The following is a 20,752-nucleotide window of genomic DNA, read 5'->3' as shown; positions in this document are numbered from 1 at the left end:
GGCCACGAACCATAGTGGACCAAAGACAGCCACAGGTGTCTATTAGGTGCGGAGCCCGGCTCGGGGGAGCACCAAAGCAAAAGCTTACCACAGGGGGAGGGGGGCCAATGGCCTCCATCAGACCTCCCTCAATGCGGCACCTTGACCCGGGACCCCCCCCTCGAGCCCACCCACCCAAAGCAGGCAAGAGGGGGGTGCGCGACAGCAGTTCAGGCCCCCACTGGATAACTGCGGAGCCTCCAGGCCAACCTAGTGGTCTGAGAGGGTTGGGGGGAAAACATATTCAGTTCCGGCAGTCTGCCCAACACATTCTTAAAGCATCCCACCTGAGATCGGCTTGGCTGCATGTGGTAGAAGAAAATAAACGGGGAAAATAAAGGGAAGAGTGGAGAAAGAAGGGAGAAAAAGGGAATAAAGAAGAGAAAAAGGAGAGAAGAAGGTAGGGGAGAGATCCAAGGAAGGGAGAAAGAGAAAGAGTGTCATACCTGCCGGGATCTGGAGTGCATCGTGCACCACGCCTCCATGAGGTCCCCTCATCCATCTGAAAGTCCAAGATACCCTTCTGAAAAGGGGCTAAGGGTTGGGCAGGGGGAGATCACCTAAGGACGGGTCGGCCAGCACCAATAGGGCCTGGTCAAGGCTCGAGGGAAGTACGGCTGGGTCACCCGAATAATTGAGCCACAGTCTCTACCTTGTGTCATTACGTTCCCGCGTCCCTCTACATTTAGCCACCCAATCCTCCGCATCTCTTATGTTGTCTACCATCCGCCGCCACTCTGACCCGCTCGGGACCTGCGGCCGCTTCCAGTATATCGGGATCAACCTCCTAGCAGCATTAAGGAGGTGAGGCAGTAAGTTACAGCGATAACAACTGAGCGGCATACAGGGAACATGCAGGAGAAAGTGGAGGGGGCTGAAGGGCCCATCCAAGTCGAGAATGGACTTGATCTGCGTCTGGACGTCGCGCCAGAAGGGGGCAATGACTGGGCAGTCCCACCACAAATGAAGTAGGGTACCAGTGCCTTCACAATTCCGCCAACACGTAGAGGTGGCCGAGGGATATATGCGGGCCAAGTCCGCCAGTACCCGGTACCAGCGCGTCAAGAGCTTGTAATTAGTTTCTTGCATCTTAGATTCAACCGAGCTCGAGTGGGTTAGTTGGTAAAGAAATGAAAGCTGAGTGTCGGAGAGCTGTAGTTCTAAATCCCGCTCCCACTGCCGAACACACACGGGTATGGAAGCGGAGGAAGCTGCACCCAACAATTAGTACAACTCTGAGACCATATGAGGGATGGGGGCCTCCTATATGAACAGGCGCTCAAAGGGCTTAAGAGAGGCCTGGGGACGGATGGAGGGGCCATGAACCGCAAAGAAATTATGTAGCTGTCTATATTTACAAAAATTCATAGGGGATCCACCAAAAGTAATTGCACAATTAAATCAAAAGCAGTTTCATGGCCAGGTGTGAGCTACTCCTTTGTTATTTCTTCATCAATTAAGCAGGTAAAAGGTCTGGAGATGATTCTAAGTGTGGTATTTGCATTTGGACTCTATTGCTGTGAACCTACATCGTGCGTTCAAAGGAGCTGTCCATGCAAGTGAAACAGGCCATTGTAAGACTTCAAAAACTAAACAAATCCATAAGAGAGATAGCAGCAGCATTGGGAGTGATCAAATCAACAGTTTGGAACATTCTGAGGAAAGAAGAACGCATTGGTGTGCTAAACAACATAAAAAGGCCTGGATGTCCACGGAAGACAACAGTGGTGGATGATCGCAGGATCCTCTTTATGGTAAAGAAAAACCTATTCAGAACAGCCAGACAACAGGAAGGACACTCTCCAGGAGGTGAGCGTATCATTGTCAAAGTCTACAATCAAGAGAAAACTTCACAAGAGCAAATACAGAGGGTTCACCACAAGGTGCAAACCATTTAAAAGCCTGAAGAATAGAAAAGCCAGATTAGACTTTGCCAAAAAACATTTTAGCCACTTGCCGACCGCCGCACGACTATTTACTGCGGCAGTCAGCCGCTCCTGGGCAAAGCGACGTAGACCTACGTCGCTCACCCAGAAGCCTGTAGGGGGAGAACGCGCACTGCCGGCTACACGCTCTCGCCCCTGCTCATTCCCTGCCTTCCCCGCGCGTGTGACCGGTGGCTCCGATGTCCACCGGCCACTAGCGATCTTTCACAGGAGAGGGAGAAGGACAGACGGCTGATGTAAACACAGCCGTCTGTCATTCTCCCTGATGTAAGCACAGAGGCTATGCGATCCTGCTATGTAGAATCATGCCCCTAGGGATACATTTAATCCACTGATCACCAATAAAGTTAACCCCTTCCCTGCCAGTGTCATTTACAGTAATACATTATATTTATAGCACTGATTACTGTAGTAATGTCACTGGTACTCCCAAAAGTGTCAAAAATGTAAGTCAGGGGTCGGATCTGTCCGCCGCAATGTCGCAGTCCCGCAAAAAAAAAACGCAGATCGCCGCCATTACTAGTTAAAAAAAAACAATAAAAATGACATAAATTTTTCTCATAGTTAGTAAACGCAATCACTTTTGCGCAAACCAATTAAAATACGCTTATTGCGATTTTTTTTACCAAAAATATGTAGCAGAAAACAAATTGGCCTAAAATGTTAAAAAATTTTGATTTTTACATTTTTTTTGAGAATTTCATACAAAAAAATGTGTAAAATATTGTTATTTTTTCAAAATTGTCGCTCTTTTTTTGTTTATAGCGCAAAAAATAAAAATTGCGCAGGTGATCAAATACCACCAAAAGAAAGCTCTGTTTGTGGGAAAAATAGGACATCAATTTAATTTGGATACAGCATCGCACGACCGCGCAATTGTCTGTTAAATTCATACTGTGCCGAATCGCAAAATAGGCCCTGGTCTTTGAGCAGGAAAATCCTCCGGGGCTTAAGTGGTTAAAAAGCCAGACCAGTTCTGGAAAAGCATTCTTTGGAGGGATGAAACTAAGATTAATCTGTACCAGAATGATGGGAAGAAAAAAGTGTGGAGAAGGCTTCGAACAGCTCATGTTCCAAAGCACACAAATCCATCTGTAAAACATGGTGGATGGCAGTGTGATGGCATGGGCATGCCTGGCTTTCAGTGGCACTGGGTTATTGGTGTTTTGTTGATGATGTGACAGAAGACAGAAGCATACAGATGAATTCTGAAGGGTTATAGATATACTGTCAGCCCAGATTCAGCCAAATGCAGCAAAGAGTGGAAATACAAGAGTCCAATTGCCCCCAGAAACAATGCCAGAACAGGTCAGAAGCACAGAGGTTAAGAAATGATAAGCTCAGAGTCCTGTCTACAAATGCTCGCAGTTTAGGTAAAAAAATCAATGAACTTGGGTCAATAATGGCATCTGAGAATGTAGATTTAGTGGCTGTTACGGAGACATGGTTTAATGAAAGAAATGACTGGGACATAACCATACCAGGGTACTCTTTATACAGAAGAGACAGAGAAGGCAAGAAAGGAGGAGGAGTGGCCCTGTATGTGAAAGATAGCATTAAATCTAACCTAATACAAGTTGGTGAGGCCAACATAGAGTCAGTCTGGGTTACGTTGCAGTTTGCTAATCATGCAGTAACTCGTGTAGGTGTGATATATAGACCACCTGGTCAAGTTAAAGAACTAGATGATCTACTAGTTGAAGAAATAGCTAAAATGACAATGAAAGGAGAAGTTATCATTATGGGAGATTTCAATCTTCCAGATATAAACTGGAAAACCAAAATAGCAAGTTCTACCAGGAGTACAGATATTCTAAATTCCCTACTGGGGTTGTCTCTGCAACAAGTGGTTGAGGAGCCAACCCGGAGGGAGGCCATTTTGGATTTGGTATTCACAAATGGGGATTCGGTAGAGGATGTCATTGTAGGCGAAACCTTGGGATCTAGTGATCACCAGTCAGTGTGGTTTAATATAAGAACTGTGAAAGAGTCACACCACACAAAAACAAAAGTTTTAGATTTTAGAAAAACAGACTTTTCAAAAATGAAATTAGTCATAAATGAGTCCTTATCAGACTGGAACGGATTACATGGAGTCCAGGAGAAATGGGACTACTTAAAAGGTGCATTATTGAAGGCAACAGAAAATTGCATTAGACTTGTCAGTAAAAGCAAAAAAAGGAAGAGACCACTGTGGTACTCAGCAGAAGTGGCCCAAATCATTAAAAATAAAAAGCTAGCATTTTGTAATTATAAAAAAACCCAGAGCAATGAAGATAAGGAAATCTACAAGATTAGGCAGAAAGAGGCCAAGCAAGTTATAAGAACTTCTAAAGCGCAGGCAGAAGAAAAACTAGCTCAGTCTATGAAAAAGGGGGATAAGACATTCTTCAGATATATAAATGAAAAAAGGAAATTAAAACAAGGAATAACTAAATTAAAAACAAAGGACGGAAGGTATGTAGAAGAGAATAAAGGGCTAGCCGACTGCCTTAATGAATACTTCTGTTCAGATTTTACAGAAGAAAAAGAAGGAGAAGGACCTCCACTTGAAAGGATGACTAATGAATCATTTGATGCATGTGTCTTTACAGAGGAAGACGTTCTAAGATTGCTGTCTAAAGTGAAGACAAATAAGTCACAGGGTCCTGATGAGATACACCCAAGATTATTAAAAGAGCTTAGTGGTGAGCTGGCAAAACCATTAACAGATCTATTTAACCAATCATTAGTAACAGGAGTCGTCCCGGAAGATTGGAAATTGGCAAATGTTGTGCCCATTCACAAGAAAGGTAGTAGGGAGGAATCGAGCAACTATAGACCAGTGAGTCTGACATCAATAGTAGGCAAATTAATGGAAACCCTATTAAAGGATAGGATTGTGGAACATCTTAAATCCCATGGATTGCAAGATGAAAAACAACATGGGTTTACTTCAGGGAGATCATGTCAAACAAATCTTATAGATTTTTTTGACTGGGTGACTAAAATAATAGACGGTGGAGGTGCAGTAGACATTGCATATCTAGATTTTAGTAAGGCTTTTGACACTGTCCCACATAGAAGACTTATCAATAAACTGCAGTCATTGAGCATGGACTCCCATATTGTTGAGTGGATTAGGCAGTGGCTGAGTGACAGACAACGGAGGGTTGTAGTCAATGGGGAACATTCAGAACAAGGTCATGTTACCAGTGGGGTACCTCAGGGATCTGTACTGGGACCAATTTTGTTTAATATCTTCATAAGTGATATTGCAAAAGGCCTCGATGGTAAGGTTTGTCTTTTTGCTGATGACACAAAGATATGTAACAGGGTTGATGTTCATGGAGGGAAACGCCAAATGGAAAAGGATTTAGGAAAACTAGAAGAATGGTCAGAACTCTGGCAACTGAAATTTAATGTGGATAAGTGCAAGATAATGCACCTGGAGCGTAAAAACCCAAGGGCAGAATATAGAATATTTGACACAGTCCTGACCTCAGTATCTGAGGAAAGGGATTTAGGAGTAATTATTTCAGAAGACTTAAAGGTGGGAAGACAATGTAATAGAGCAGCACGAAATGCCAGCAGAATGCTTGGATGTATAGGGAGAGGTATAAGCAGTAGAAAGAGAGAAGTGCTTATGCCGCTGTACAGAACACTGGTGAGACCTCACTTGGAGTATTGTGCGCAGTACTGGAGGCCATATCTCCAGAAGGATATAGATACTCTAGAGAGAGTTCAGAGAAGAGCTACTAAACTAGTACATGGATTGCAGGAAAAAAATTACCAGGAAAGGTTAAAGGACCTTAACATGTATAGCTTGGAAGAAAGAAGAGACAGAGGGGATATGATAGAAACTTTTAAATACATAAAGGGAATCAACTCGGTAAAGGAGGAGAGCATATTTAAAAGAAGAAAAACTACCACAAGAGGACACAGTTTTAAATTAGAGGGGCAAAGGTTTAAAAGTAATATGAGGAAGTATTACTTTACTGAGAGAGTAGTGGATGCATGGAATAACCTTCCTGCAGAAGTGGTAGCTGCAAACACAGTGAAGGAGTTTAAGCATGCATGGGATAGGCATAAGGCTATCCTTCATATAAGATAGGGCCAGGGACTATTCATAGGATTCAGATATATTGGGCAGACTAGATGGGCCAAATGGTTCTTATCTGCCGACACATTCTATGTTTCTAAAGTTGATTGCACGGTGCTTCACAGTACAGATGGACAATGATCCAAAACAAACTTCAAAAGCAACCCAGGAACTTTTGAAGGAAAATAAGTGGAATATTCTGCAATGGCAGAGTCAATTACTTGATCTCAACCCAATTGAGCATGCATTTCACTCGCTGAAGGCAAAACTAAAGGCAGAAAGACCCACAAACAAAGACAGCTGCAGTTAGAGCATGGCAAAGCATAAGAAAAAAGGAAACCCAGTCTTTGGTAATGTCCATGGGTTCTAGGCTTCAGGCAGTCACTGCCAATAAAGGATTCTCAACAAAATATTAAAAATGAACTTTTTTGTTTTATGATTATATTCATTTGTCCAATTACATTTGAGCCCCTGAAAATGGGGGGACTTTGTATTAAAATGGGTGTAGTTCCTAAAATTTGTACTTGATATTTATGTTCAACCCCTTAAATTAAAGCTGAAAGTCTGCAGTACAAATTAATTTGGATTGTTTCATCATAATTTTATTCTGGTGGCATGCATAGTCAAAAGTATGAAAATTGTGCCTGTGTCCAAATATATTTGAACCTAACTGTATATATACAGTCATCAGCCACTTTATTAGGTACACCTGTTCAATTGCTAGGTAACACAAATTGCTAAACAGCCAATTACATGGCAGCAACTCAATGCATTTAGGCATCTAGACGTAGAGAAGATAACTTGCTGAAGTTTAAACCAAGCATCAGATTGGGGAAAAAATGGGATTTAAGTGACTTTGAACGTGGCATGGTTGTTGGTGTCAGGTGGGCTGGTCTGAGTATTTCAAAAACTGCTTATCTACTGGGATTTTCACTCACAGCCATCTCTAAGGTTTACAGAGAATGGGTCGAAAAAGAGAAAATATTCAGCAGTTGTGTGGATGAAAACGCCTTGTTGATGTCAGAAGTCACAGGAAAATAGGCAGACTGGTTTGAGATGATAGAAAGGCAACAGTAAGTCAAATAACCACTTGCTACAAACAAGGTAAGCAGAATACCATCTCTAAATGCAGATGGGCGCTACTCCTGTCAGCTGAGAACAGGAAACTGAGGCTACATTTCGCACAGGCTCACAAAAATTGGACGACAGAAGATTGGAAAAACATTGCCTGGTCTGATGAGTCTCGATTTTAGCAGCAACATTCAGATGGTAGAGTCAGAAATTGTCATAAACAACATGAAAACATGGATCCATGCTGCCTTGTATCAACGGTTCAGGCTGATGGTGAAATGGTTAAAAGTAAAACGTAAAACTTCGCTTGGGTCTATTAAATATGAAAAAGCTGCTGCACATATGTTGGATAAAACATAAAAAACAATATAAAATAGAAAAGCAGCGCTATATAAAACAAGTCCAATGGTAAAGGTAAGGTCCAGCTGATTGGTCTCCTTGAAGTGCCACCAGAGAGAGAGAGAGAGAGTGACCCCAATCACACTGCCGCTTACCGTCCCAATATTAAAAGAAGGCTCAAAAGATCCACCAAACTGCTCCTCTAGAAATCCTCAGCAATTCCAAGATCAAGTCAATTAGGTGCGACTCCATACAGATGATACAATGCAGACTGATCACTCATATATACCAGAAAAAAGCAAAAAAGAAAACCATAGTGCAACACCTAATGATTCACCATTTATTTTCTTTAGCCAAAGAACTTCTTACAGGTAAAATGAATGAAATGAGCTTATCTGCCAAAAATGTTTGACCACCAACGAGATGACCGCTGCTTTGCTCTATGGTGACGTCCCGCGTCACAGGTCCCGCCCGACGCGGTGTTTCGTCCAATAGTAGACTTCTTCAGGGCCGTGATCAGCGAGTGCCACCATGCTCAATATATAGTAGAAACAAGCGGTATGTCACTTCCGGCGGAAGCATCACCCCGCACCAGAAGCTAAACAAGACAGCGCCATCTTTAACCAATGAAGGAGATGGCAATCTAAAATAGATTTAGTAGCGGTCTACAAAAACCAAAACAACTCAGAATATCTTTAACAAAAAGACCTCCAATAGTATAGAATAAAGAACAAAGCTTTTTCGCTATGGCTATAAAAACAAAATATATTGTTTAGGCAAACCTATATGAATACACGGCCTACAGTGAAAATTACCATAGAAATTGGAAAACAGCGGCATCTTGTGGGCAATCAAGCAAACTACACAGAGCGGCTCATAATACATTTAAAATAATACATATAAAATACATATAAAAACATAACAATGAAAAAATATATATGTACAGCTCCCATAAGACATACATACAAATACATGAACTTAACACCTCAAAAAAGACAGAAAAAAAGGGGGGATTAGAACACCTAACCATTCGCTATGGAAGCATTCACATCCCACTCCACATTTAAGCCATGCAGAGCATAAGTCTTGGCCCTATAAATCCAGCGTACTTCTAGTCTGGAAATCTCCCTAACGATATGGCTGCCACGCCAATCTGCCACAAATTTTTCAATCCCAATGAACACAGTCCCCTTGGGATCTTTTATTATTATTATGGCAGAGGGCATAGTGCTTCGAAAGGCTGTGGCCTGGGAAACCCTTACAGATATTAGCGACGTGCTCAGTCAGCCTGGTCACCAACATCCTCTTGGTGATGTAAACCACGTACCTAGTTGAAATGAACTGTTTGATTGCAAATTGTTCATGTGTGGAGGAGGATTTAAAACTTTGAAATCTCCTAGGGCGATGTGCATTAAGTGAACAAATGGAGCACCTACGACATGGAACAAAACCTACCATATTTTGAAAGAAAAAGGAAGGTTTTTGCGGTGGATTGATCACATTTGGGGCTATTTGAAGATTCAAAGGAGGCACTCCTTTAAAGATGACCAAAGGGTTCTCAGGAAGTTGCGGTCCTAAGACAGAGTCGTTACGGAGCACCTTTCAGTGCCTCCGCAAAATTCTTTTTATTGCAAAGTGCTGTTTGGAAAAGGTGGTGAGAAATGAAAAGTCAAAACCATTAGTAGCCTCCCTAGATCTAGGGACTAACAATGATTCTCTATCTCTGTTGCTTGCATCCGTCAAGGCCTGATCAATCTCTAGAGGGTCATAACCTTTCTCTAGGAATGGTGTTTTTAAAATCTCTGACTCCCTCAAGAAGTCTTCCTGATATGTGCAATTCCGACGTAACCGAAGGAATTGGCTTTTTGGCACAGACCTAAGCCATGACGGATGATGGCAACTAGACATATTAATGTAACCATTCCGATCCGTCTCTTTGAAAAATGTGGAAGTACAAATGGAATGTCCATCAACCCTGATGTTTAGGTCTAGATAATGAATCTCATTCTCCCTTGCCTCATACTGCAAACAGATGCCTCTGTCGTTGTTATTGAGTTCTGTAAAGAAATCATGAAGGGACCCAACACTTCTGGCCCACAGGAGGAGCACGTCGTCTATATACCTCCGCCAGAGGCGCAACTCTGGTCTAGGTTTGGCATAGACAACGTCCTCCTCCCATTTGGCCATGAACAAGTTCCCCATGCTGGGTGCGAACTTCGCCCCCATGGCCACACCCTTGTTTTGCAAATAATATCTGCCGTCAAACCAAAAGAAATTGTGGGACATGCAATATTCAAGCAAACTCATAACAAAATCTTGCTGCTTAGGGTGTAAGGTACCCCCTCTTGACAAAAAATATACAACTGCCTAACGTCCATGTTCATGGGAGATGACAGTGTAGAGGGAGGTGACATCCGCTGTCACCAAAAGACAACCCTTTTTCCAACTGTATCTCCTTAAGGATTTTGATCACTTGCATGGAGTCTCTCAAATAAGAGGGAGTCTCAATGACCAGGGGCTGGAGAAAAAAGTCTATATATTTGCCTGCCCTAGATGTAATAGAATTGATCCCACTGACAATCGGCCTGCCAGGGGGATCAATCAGAGATTTCTGAATTTTGGGCAGGAAATATATGACTGGTACTCTTGGTACCGATGGTATAAGGCACAGGTGTCAAACACAAGGCCCTAGGGCCGAATGCAGCCCCCCAGGCTATTCCATGTGGCCCTTGCACCTCTCCTGCAGCTGCGGCACCCCCCTTGTCTCTGCCCTCACCTTGTCTCAGTAGTTAGCAGCAGAGAGGACAGAACTCCTTTGCCAGATCCTGCACTCCTCTGTGCAGCTGCAGAAAGGCTTGCCTTTGCCCCCCCTTCTCAGAAGTCTGCAGTAGAGAGGAGGGCAGAACTCCTGCACCTTTCTGTGCAGCCAAAACACCACCTTGCCTCTGCCTCCCCTGGTCTCAGCATTCAGCAGACTCTGGAAGCTGACTCCAGCCCTCCACTGGTTCTCCTCCAGACCCTGCACTTTCTTCTTCCCAGATCCATCCGCATCCTCTTCCTGGCAGCAGCACAAGGTAAGGGGGTGCATTGTGGTGTAAGGAAGGGTGGGTGACTCTTGACTTCTGATGGTGGGGGGTAGGGATGCACCGATCCGATATTAGAATTAGATATTGGACAAATTAGACATTAGATACTGCCAAAATAGCTGGATCGGTAAAATTAACCGATCCATGGGCCGATCCAGTTTTGCTGAGTCCCAGCTCAGCTGTCACTTACTTGCAGGGAGCCGCTGCTTCCTGTTTAGGTCCGGCTCACAGGCGGAGTGATATCAGAGGCACTCTGCCTGTGAATTGAGGAGTCATACACAGGAAGCAGCGGCTTTACTCTGTACTGCAGCCGCATGCATATTGTGTATGTGTGTAGTTCCGGATCGGTATCGGCAGATACACAAAGCCAAGGTATCGGGAATAGAAAAGTCGGATCGGTGCATCCCTAGTGGGGGGGGGGGGCTCTTGACTTCTGATGGTGGGGGGGTTGACATCTCATTTAAGGGGGCTTGGGGTGCTCTTGACATTTATTTTTACAGTATAACCGGCCCTTTGAGGGCAACCATAATGCTGATGCGGCCCACAATGAAATTGAGTTTGACACCCCTGGTATAAGGAATTCTCTTTCCTTTTATTAATGATGTTATTTATAAACCCTTGTTCCACCAAGTTGCTAAGCACTTTCCTAAACTTTATCGTGGGATTACCAGTAAGCGGGCATAGGTGTTGGTGTAAGAAAGGAGGCGCAGCATCTCCGCCATATATGTCTCTCTGTTCATGATTATGACACCGCCGCCTTTATCGGCAGGGCGAACAACTATATCTGCCCTTTTCTTCAAAGAGGCTAAGCCTCTTTTAAACCTCAAATCCTAATTGCCCCCAATGCAGAGTTCAGCGTGCGTGCGTGCCCCCAATCTTGTGACCAGCTAATTGCCCCCAATGCAGAGATCAGCGTGCGTGCGTGCCCCCAATGTTGTGACCAGCTCATTGCCCCCAATGCAGAAATCAGCATGCGTGCGTGCCCCCAATGTTGTGACCAGCGTACATGGTATAATATGGGGGAGAAAGAGTTGGAAATGGCGCTACCCAGAGTATGTATAGTGAATACACAAAATAAGTGGGTGTAATTTTAAGGAAAAAAGTGCTCAGTGCAAATTACATACAATAAACTTGGTGCCCATATAGCAATGTGTAAATGTTATACATGTACCAAATATAAATATAATGCTTAAAAACAATGGGCAAAATGTGGATAAATATTTAAAAATGTGGCAAGGTATGGTATGATGTCCGAATAAATAAATAAATATTGGATAAAATGTGATATATGCAATGAATAAATTAGTGGGATAATAGTGAAGGAAAAGGCTTAATGTGAGAAAAAACTCCAAATAAAACCACTAGAGGTCGCACTTACCCCACATCAAGATACTTCTCATATACTTAGTATAGGGTGTAAAAAAATTCTCAGACCTGTCCCCAAAAAGGTCCTTACGGACCGATGGATCTCATCTGGGTATAAGGGAGAAAAAGGACCTCTTAGTGTGGCATATGATATGGAGTTTCAAAGGGTTAGTAATAACTCACACTTAGGTATTATGTGCAGCAGATAGTGTCAGACAAGGTGCAGGCAGCGCCGGCGAAGCTTCCGCGTTCCACCTTCGGCGAGCCCCGGACCGGAAGTGACATTGACGTATAGGTTCCGCCCTACGCACGTTTCGTCATTGGACGTCTACGGGAGCGGTCCATGGTGGTCCAGCGTACATGGTGCCCCCAATACAGAGATCAGCGTGCGTGCCTGCCCCCAATGTTATGACCAGCTCATTGCCCCCAATGCAGAGTTCAGCGTGCGTGCGTGCCCCCAATGTTGTGACCAGCTAATTGCCCCCAATGCAGAGATCAGCGTGCGTGCGTGCCCCCAATGTTGTGACCAGCTCATTGCCCCCAATGCAGAGATCAGCGTGCGTGCGTGCCCCCAATGCAGAGATCAGCGTGCGTGCGTGCCCCCAATGTTGTGACCAGCTAATTGCCCCCAATGCAGAGTTCAGAGTGCGAGCGTGCCCCCAATGTTGTGACCAGCTCATTGCCCCCAATGCAGAGATCAGCGTGCGTGCGTGCCCCCAATGTTGTGACCAGCTCATTGCCCCCAATGCAGAGATCAGCATGCATGCGTGCCCTCAATGTTGTGACCAGCTCATTGCCCCGAATGCAGAGATCAGCGTGCGTGCGTGCCCCCAATGTTTTGACCAGCTAATTGCCCCCAATGCAGAGTTCAGCGTGCGTGCGTGCCCCCAATGTTTTGACCAGCTCGGCCCCCCAATGCAGAGATCAGCGTGCGTGCGTGCCCCCTTCAAAGCTGCCAGTCAGTGACATGTGTGGGCCCCCCCGAGGCATCAAAAACTTACCTCGAGTCACTCACTGACACGGACGGCTGCAGCACTTCTTCTCTCCTGTTCTTCCAACAGAGTCCCGAAGGCGACCACACTCTGCACTCCTCCCACGGGCAGGCGCGGCGGCGGTGACTCTCCTGTATCCGGCGGGCAGGAAGGTGATCACGTGACGCCAGGGCGGTGCACCGCCCCCAGGCGTCACGTCACCAGGTCCCGGGGATGTCCTCCTGTGATTGGTCCAGGCTGGAGTCTGGACCAATCACAGCCAGGAGTCCTGTAAAGTGGGGAGTGTCGGGTCGCAATGCTCTGCACCCCGACACTCCCCCAAAAGGCTGCCAATAAGCGCCGCACGCGGGGTTGAAAACCCCACCCCCCCCCCCATACCACTCCGGCGGTCCAGCGCCCCTAGTGGGCTGAAAATTAACAATTTTTATTTATTTATTTATTTTTTTATCTTTTTTCCTTCCTCTTTTTTTTTTGGGGGGGGGGGGCGGCGCCCCTGCGCCCCCTATGGGCCGGCCGCCACTGGTCCCTATCATGTTCATAATGTCGGATAGCCTGATCTCTCCAATCCCTAGGGTAATCCGTGATAAACTGGGTGTCTTCAAAGCAAGGTGAGAGAGGCGGGAACCTTTTAGGTGTGGTGACCGGATGGACAACATGATGGGGATTCAATTGTTTAGAGCCCCTACCTCTACCCCTTCCTCGACCTCTACCATGAACCCTACCCTTGTTTGACCAAGGGCATGATGTGGTGAAGGAGAGTAATTAACCGGGAGAGTCAAGCTCCCTTGGAAGTTTGTACTAGAATTATCCAAAGTATGGATTTCAATCCGTGGCAGGGCCCCATTAGCTACTTTAGGGACCTCCCCAGTAGTTCCTTTCAGCTGCCATTTGAAAACCCTACCTGAACCATAATCTTCCACATCTCTTAGAAATTTCTTACGCTTTTTGAATTTCTGTTCCATCTCTTCCTTTTCAATATATTTTCTAAGAGTTTCTGATCTCTTTTTATAGTCCTCACTCTCTTTGAATGACTCCATATCATTTTTAATTTTTAAAACCTCCTCGTTCAGTTTAACTAACTTCTGTCTTTTTTGTGCTGCCATAAAACGAATCAAATTGAAACCTGCCTTGTTAAAATAAGAAAACCATTCTTTGTGATCTAAAACATTACTCTTGAGGGGCCACCTCTCAACGTAGACTTCGTGGAACCATCCCGTCTGCTAAGTAATGAAATGGTGTGGGGGATATTTTCTTGGTGCACTTTGGGCCCCTTAGTACCAATTGAGCATTGGTTAAATGCCACGGCCTACCGGAGTATTGTTGCTGACCATGTCCATCCCTTTATGACTACAGGGTAACCATCTTCTGATGGCTCCTTCCAGCAGGATAATGCACCATGTCACAAAGCTCAAATCATCTCACCACTGGTTCCTTTAACATGACAATGAGTTCACTATCCTCCATTGGCCTCCACAGTCACCAGATCTCAATATAGTAGAGCACCTTTGGGATGCGGTCGAACGGGATATTCGCTTTATGGATGTGCAGCCCACAAATCTGCACCAACTGCGTTATGCTATCGTGTCAATATACTGTATATTAAAAAGTATACTAAAACCTCTGAGGAATGTTTCCAACACGTTGTTTAATCTATGCCAGGAAGAATTAAGGCAGTTCTGAAGGTAAAAGGGGGTCCAACCCGATACTAGCAAGGTGTACCTAATAAAGTGGCTAGTCAGTGTGTGTATATATATATATATATATATATATATATATATACAGTATATTTTTTGGTGTTCTCTGTCCACAAATGTTTTCAGCCAGCAAGACAACTGTATCATTTATTTATTTATTTATTTATTTTACTATCTTTCTATTCTTTAAATCTGATCATTAGTGTTAGTGATTTAGTTGTCCTCCCATATATTTTCTAGTTATTCACTATCATATATCATTGGCATGGAGTCTCTGGGATCTATTAAATTGCTAACCATTGTATAGTCTTCTGTACAGTAAAAGAAGAGAGCTCATGCTTACCACTGATGAAGAGCTGATCACTGACACTTGATAGCCAAATGGCAAGCCACTACCAAGGCCCAGCACAATGATTAATGGAAGCAGTTTCCAATGATCGACCTAGAAGAAAGTAGACAAAAATACTTAATGGTACAACGTATATATGTTAAGCAGATTAGAAAGTTTTGTGCTTACCTGATTCTTTTAATATATACAGTATGCATCATTTGTCTAATGCATATATGAATCTATATATTTAATGATATTAATGCTATACACATGTATTTTTAAGATATTGCTGGTACAGTGGATGTATTTGGCTGCACTGGGCAACTATACCAGGTGTTGCCTGTTGTAACGTGAATGACATATAAGAATTGTGTGCAAAAAGGAAACTGGAGCTACATAGTGAAATAGATATGTGTCCACAGTTCAGTGACCCAGTCGGAGATTAGCAGTCCAGTATTGAGTGTATTTAGAAAGGTTGGATATTTACAACATATACAGCTTTCTATTTGTATGAAGAGACGCAGAGGCAGATGTCTGAAATGAAAAGGAAATGTTGTCCCTTCATTGCTGAATCATGGGCAAACATCGAACCTCCCTGACACCTTACTGGACAAATGGATGTACCATGTTCAGGCCCCCAAGATGCTATTAGCATGCTATTTATACAGACATTGTGATGGTAATGCATACTGGACACACGACAAGCTGTGTGTGTGGCAGCCATGTTGTGCGGAATTCATAACAGTTTGTAACACTGGGGGGCCTAATGGCAGCAGTAGTCTCCTTTCACATCCCCCCAGGAAGCCATCTGGCACAATACACAACTGTTAACTGATGCCAGGACTTTCTTATCATTCCATTGATCGAACACAAAGACCTCTTCAGTCTTGGTACCTTCATAAAACTGTCTGATTCACAAACTTGAATAGCTAGACAGTTAGCAGACGTTGGATCATAAATACCTTAGTGGATTCCACATTTATGCTTGACTGGTTAGCAGCCAAGACTCTAAAACGTCCACATATTTTATAACTCATGAAATAACAATAGCACAGCCAGAATGTAGACATATTTACTTTCCTCAGTTAATTTGTAATGTTTCAAGTCCAGGCACCCATATGTCAGACCATATGGGCAACCACTGACACCCGGTTATCTCTCCTAGGTAAAGTAGATATCTGAAAACTGCCATATGTAAGTATATTCATTCCGAAGCAAGTTCCACGCTGGACTATTATGCACATTAGAAGTCTGTAAACAGTTATTATCAAGAGATATGAATACTTATGGACTGAAAACACTCCCATGATATCATAGAAAAAGTAGGCTGCTCCTGAAGTTGACAGCTCTCCTTTTACCATCAAACTAAGGAACACCTAACCAAAGTTGAGAGAGCTACTGTACCATTTTTGTTTATTCATTGGAATCTGCAAAGCAGGACATTGGTAACTATTCTTCATTTTCAACTCCTTTTTATTTCTCTGTTGCAATATTGTCTATTTGTGGGTGGCGGTAGCAGTTTAATTGGTTAATCTTTGTGCAGGGTGCAGCTGGAAGTGCCATTGTTACATAAGTGACAGCATGGTGTGAGATTGGCTAGTTCTTTATCACAAGTTGGTGAGAAGAGCAGGGGCTTGACATTCACGATTGTCACAGACATAGGTGCAGCAACCATTCCCATATGCTGTGCTTTTTCTTTCTGACACCAGGTGGTAGTATTATGTTTTATGTTGTAATGTTTGCTTTAGTGGAACTATGTGATTATGATGTAATTTCCTGTCTCTGTGTGTCCCTGTTGCTTTCTAATAAAACAAGAAGGTCTCATTCATGTGTCCAGCAACATCTTTACTGGTAAGAGTCATATCTACTGCAACTTTCCAACAATTACTGATTAAAACAACTTGTTGTATTATTATACTGATATGTAGAACTCTACTGTATAAGTAGTGTTGTTCTTCAAACTGAAAGTGTTTTTGTAACTATAAGCTTTTTATCCATCCTAACCTTGAAGGAGAATTAGAGTGGACCCAAACTCTAAAAGTGAAAATTTGCTGTTTTATAGAGAACATCAGAAAAGTTAATTGTCACTCCGCAGTACCCAGAAAAAAAATCTACCTTTCTTCTTGAAGTCTCATGAGATTTGGAATGAGATTTGGTGTCACTACTCTGTTGCCTACTGTTCTTGGAGGAGAGGAAGCTGTACCAGAGGATACAGAAGGATCTTCCTGCTGCTGCTTCATCCATTCTGTGGATCTGTGATTTCTATACATCTTCTGCTGCTTCTCGATCACTCTCTTATCAAGAGTCATATCTCCTGATATTACAGGGGTAGCTCTGACATGAGGAAGCAAAGCCCAGCTCTATCAAAACATCTGCCTTCAAACAGAGAGACAGCATGGAACAAGGTAGATCAGTAACAGGGACAAGATCCACTGTAGAGAGACTACAGACAAGAATTGGTGGAGAGGCCTATGCTTTTCTCTTGCTTTTGTGCATGACTTCCAGAGTACCTCTTGCATCTAGTCCAAAAAATAGCATTTGTTTACTAGATGCTGATTGTAACTCTTCAATAACACCATTGGAAAAGTATTCAGTAAGCTACAAATACAGTATATAGGTCCCAACTGATCCTCTTGTTGGGGACACTGCGTATTCTAGAACCAAATTCCTCTTTCCCTCTGTTTCACTTATTTGTCTGACTTTTTGGTAAGATGTATCGATGTCTGCAAATAACAATATGACAAATAAAAATATTACATTGCACCAACATTGAGCATACGGCCCCTTTCACACAGGCTTTCCAATCAGCTCCACCTGTCAGTGTTTCAGATGGACCTGATCAGACGCTTTATGCAGGTCTATGGCATCTAAAAGGACTTGTGTACTTTGACATTCACCTACTTTGGACTCTACTCAAGTCCAGAAAAATAATGAAAAATTATCGTCTTCTGTGCCAGTTTCCCACAACTTATTCAAACACACTGCCCTTGCAATCTGCAGCAAGTGTCAGTGCAAAGTTAACGACACCCCAAACACAGATCGCAAACACAGTGCGTTTGCCTGCACCGGATCACATGGTACAATTGTTGCAGTGGGTTTTCAAATGTAATGCATGCACTACTTTTGGTGTGGTGCGGTGCGATTTCAGCCCAAAATGAATAGGCTGAAATCACACTGCACAGAACTGCATGTGAATCACCCAGGAGCATGCAGCGCGATCCTGTGCGATTCACATGCAGTTCCTAGTGTGAATGGGCCCTAAATGCGGCCAAAAACTAAATGGGCACAGATGTTAAAAACTTATGTCTGCCCCATTCTTCTACAGTTCAGCTGGGGATCTGCTCTTGGATCCCCTGATGAACAGAGCAGAGCACCCACACGTAAAAGAACCCTAAAATATTTATGGTCTGTGTAACTGTGAGGTGTATAAGTGCAATAGGGGGTGTGCCCTTGCCTACTCACTTTGTCCTCAAGCTTGTTGTTTTCTCCCCTATCTAACTTGAGAGGCACGCTAATGCTAGCCAGGAAACACTACTGTTTTAAAGTTAGAAGGCTCACCTAATCTACTATAGTGTGAGTTCATTCAGCTCCATACAGCAGCAATAGAAGTGTATAGTAGTGCTCATCCTGAAGCCTTTGTTTATCATTTACTCTCTTCCTGATTTCCGCATCAGCAATTGCATTCAGTCTTTAAATGGAAACCTGAATCTAACTGGTGGTTATGAGAGGTGTCATGGGAAAGGCATTTTGTGTGTATGTAGCACCCTCCTAGTTTGAAGTAGGCTGCTAGGAAAATCTAGTTGGCTCCTTTGTAGGCAGAGGAGCAGGGTTGAGAGTTGTCCAGTAGTTGGCTGGGGAGTCTATAAAATTTCTGAGGCCTGGCAGCCAAGGTGCAGAATTCCAGGGTCCAGCCATCTGGAGGAGACCCCTGTGCTAGGTGCTCTTCCCCAGGGGCAGAGACAAGAGAGGGAGAAACCTCAGGAGTCTGGTGAAGACATCAAGGTCCCAGCTTGACTTAGCTGGGGGCTCTACCAGAGAGAGAGAGAGAGAGACTGGGTCAGAGTCAGGATAAGAACCAGAAGGTCAAGTGTGAGGAAGCTCCACTATACTGGGACTAAGTACTTGATCATGCTACACAGTAGAGGAGTGACTGTGGGGTGATTCACATTACAAGTCAGTGCTTGATGCAGCTAAGAGTTGTGCAAGACAACCAGGAGCGTGCCATACACAGACAGTGATTAATACAGTCAGGAGCTATGCAAGACAACCAGAAGAAAGTCATTGCAGCCTAAAGTTTTGCAATATAGCTTGCAGCTTGTACAGAGCAGCCAAAAACCTAGCAGTCCTCAAGTTCTACAGTTTCACAGTTCAGGGTATCCAATGCTCTCCATCCCAATCCAAGTTCCTTCTCAATAAAAACCTTGAAAAGAAACCCTTAGACTGATTCTTGAACCCGTGGAAGAATGTTGAAAATGCCATGTACCTGGCTGTGCAGGCTGTGAATAGGGGAAATAGGTCAAATTACCAGCTGCTCCTGTGGTGGTAGCAATACATTAAAAAAAAAAATGAAAACACTGCAGCTAATTTGTCATCTTACACTGTCCGATTCTGAAAACAAAGGAAAGAAAATTTCCTGAATTTTTTGTTGTTCAGTTACTGAGCTTTCCTTGGTGTAATGTCTGCATTAATGTACACACATTAATCATCCATGATGGCTAGAAATGTCACATTATATGAAATATGCTCCTGTCAGTAAATACCATTATCTATAGACAGCTTTAAAAAAATAACACTTCCTCTGATAATTTCCTCCTTTAGTTTTATGCAATTGCAGTTATAATAACTAATATTTTTGCCTGCAGTTTTCCTGTTATATCCATTATATTGTATATTTTTTAGGTATGTGTGTACTCACCAGTTCAGAGAAAAACCCACCCATATCAGATAGTCCTGTGACACGGGGATGTGAATGAGTACTAAGAACTTCAGCTTAGGACACCACAGAGAGCAAAGGCTGCATTTGTTTAATTTGGATCAATCACTGGTCATATCTGGCCAACAATATGAGCCAATCATAAAGCTGTACTGCACAATAGGTAATTATTGTCACATGAACCTCAACATAATACTAAATCACACAAAAGTGTCTCAATTTCAAACTTGGAATGCACATGCTTGAAGAATGTTGTTGAAGATAAGCCCATCTATAGGGATAAGCTGGTCTTGCTTCACATGCAAAAATGGATAAAAAGTTCTAAGGTAATACACCTGGAAGTAGAGAGAAGTAGAGAGACAAATCTCTGCATGATATATAAAGCCATTGATTCAACTTTCTAGAACCAACAAAAAATTAAAATATCAGTTTTGGAGGACCTGTTATTTCAACCCAATTCAACCCTTTTCTTTTTACATTTTTTTAATTTTAAGGTGCAGCGCGTCTGTAGGTTACCTAAGCACCAAACTTCCTCCGATGGCACAAGGGGAATTATCGACCGCGTATATGTTGTGTACAACTGTGCTACGGATGCAAAGCTTGATATGCAGTTTCTTTCACATGGTTTGTGAGTATATTTTATTGTGGATTATTAAAAAGAGGTATATGAGATAATGAACTAGGCTGGCGCGCCCTTCCTTGTTTGTCTTTATTATGTTGTGCCCAGACTGTGGTGCTTCCTAAGGTAAGGAATCAGGTTTTGCACTTGGCTGAGAAGACACAGGTACCTGATAAAAGGTAGGGCCTCCCTGTGAGTGCGAGAGAGCGCCAGACCAGCATGGCACCCTAACCTGTGTGAGAAAACAGAATAAAAC

General features: G+C 43.4%; 1 protein-coding gene across 1 annotated transcript in view; it reads right to left on the bottom strand.

Moving 5' to 3' along the window:
• The window catches only part of LOC309551811 (solute carrier family 2, facilitated glucose transporter member 9-like), a 69,535-nt gene extending 49,576 nt beyond the window's left edge, over positions 1–19,959 (bottom strand). The window contains exons 1-2 of the mRNA XM_082252506.1: positions 19,860–19,959; positions 14,957–15,055 (exon numbers count right to left, since the gene is read on the bottom strand). Of these exons, the coding sequence (XP_082108632.1) occupies positions 14,957–15,055; positions 19,860–19,883 (123 nt within the window). The 5' untranslated portion in view covers positions 19,884–19,959. The remainder of the gene's footprint in view (positions 1–14,956; positions 15,056–19,859) is intronic.
• Between the last annotated feature and the right edge of the window lie 793 nt (positions 19,960–20,752).

The sequence above is a fragment of the Pelophylax lessonae genome (genome assembly GCF_965119305.1).
Source record: "Pelophylax lessonae genome assembly, chromosome: 1".
Classification (NCBI taxonomy): domain Eukaryota; kingdom Metazoa; phylum Chordata; class Amphibia; order Anura; family Ranidae; genus Pelophylax; species Pelophylax lessonae.
The sequence above is the reverse complement of the archived record's forward strand: the minus strand, read 5'-3'. Positions and strand labels throughout refer to the sequence as shown.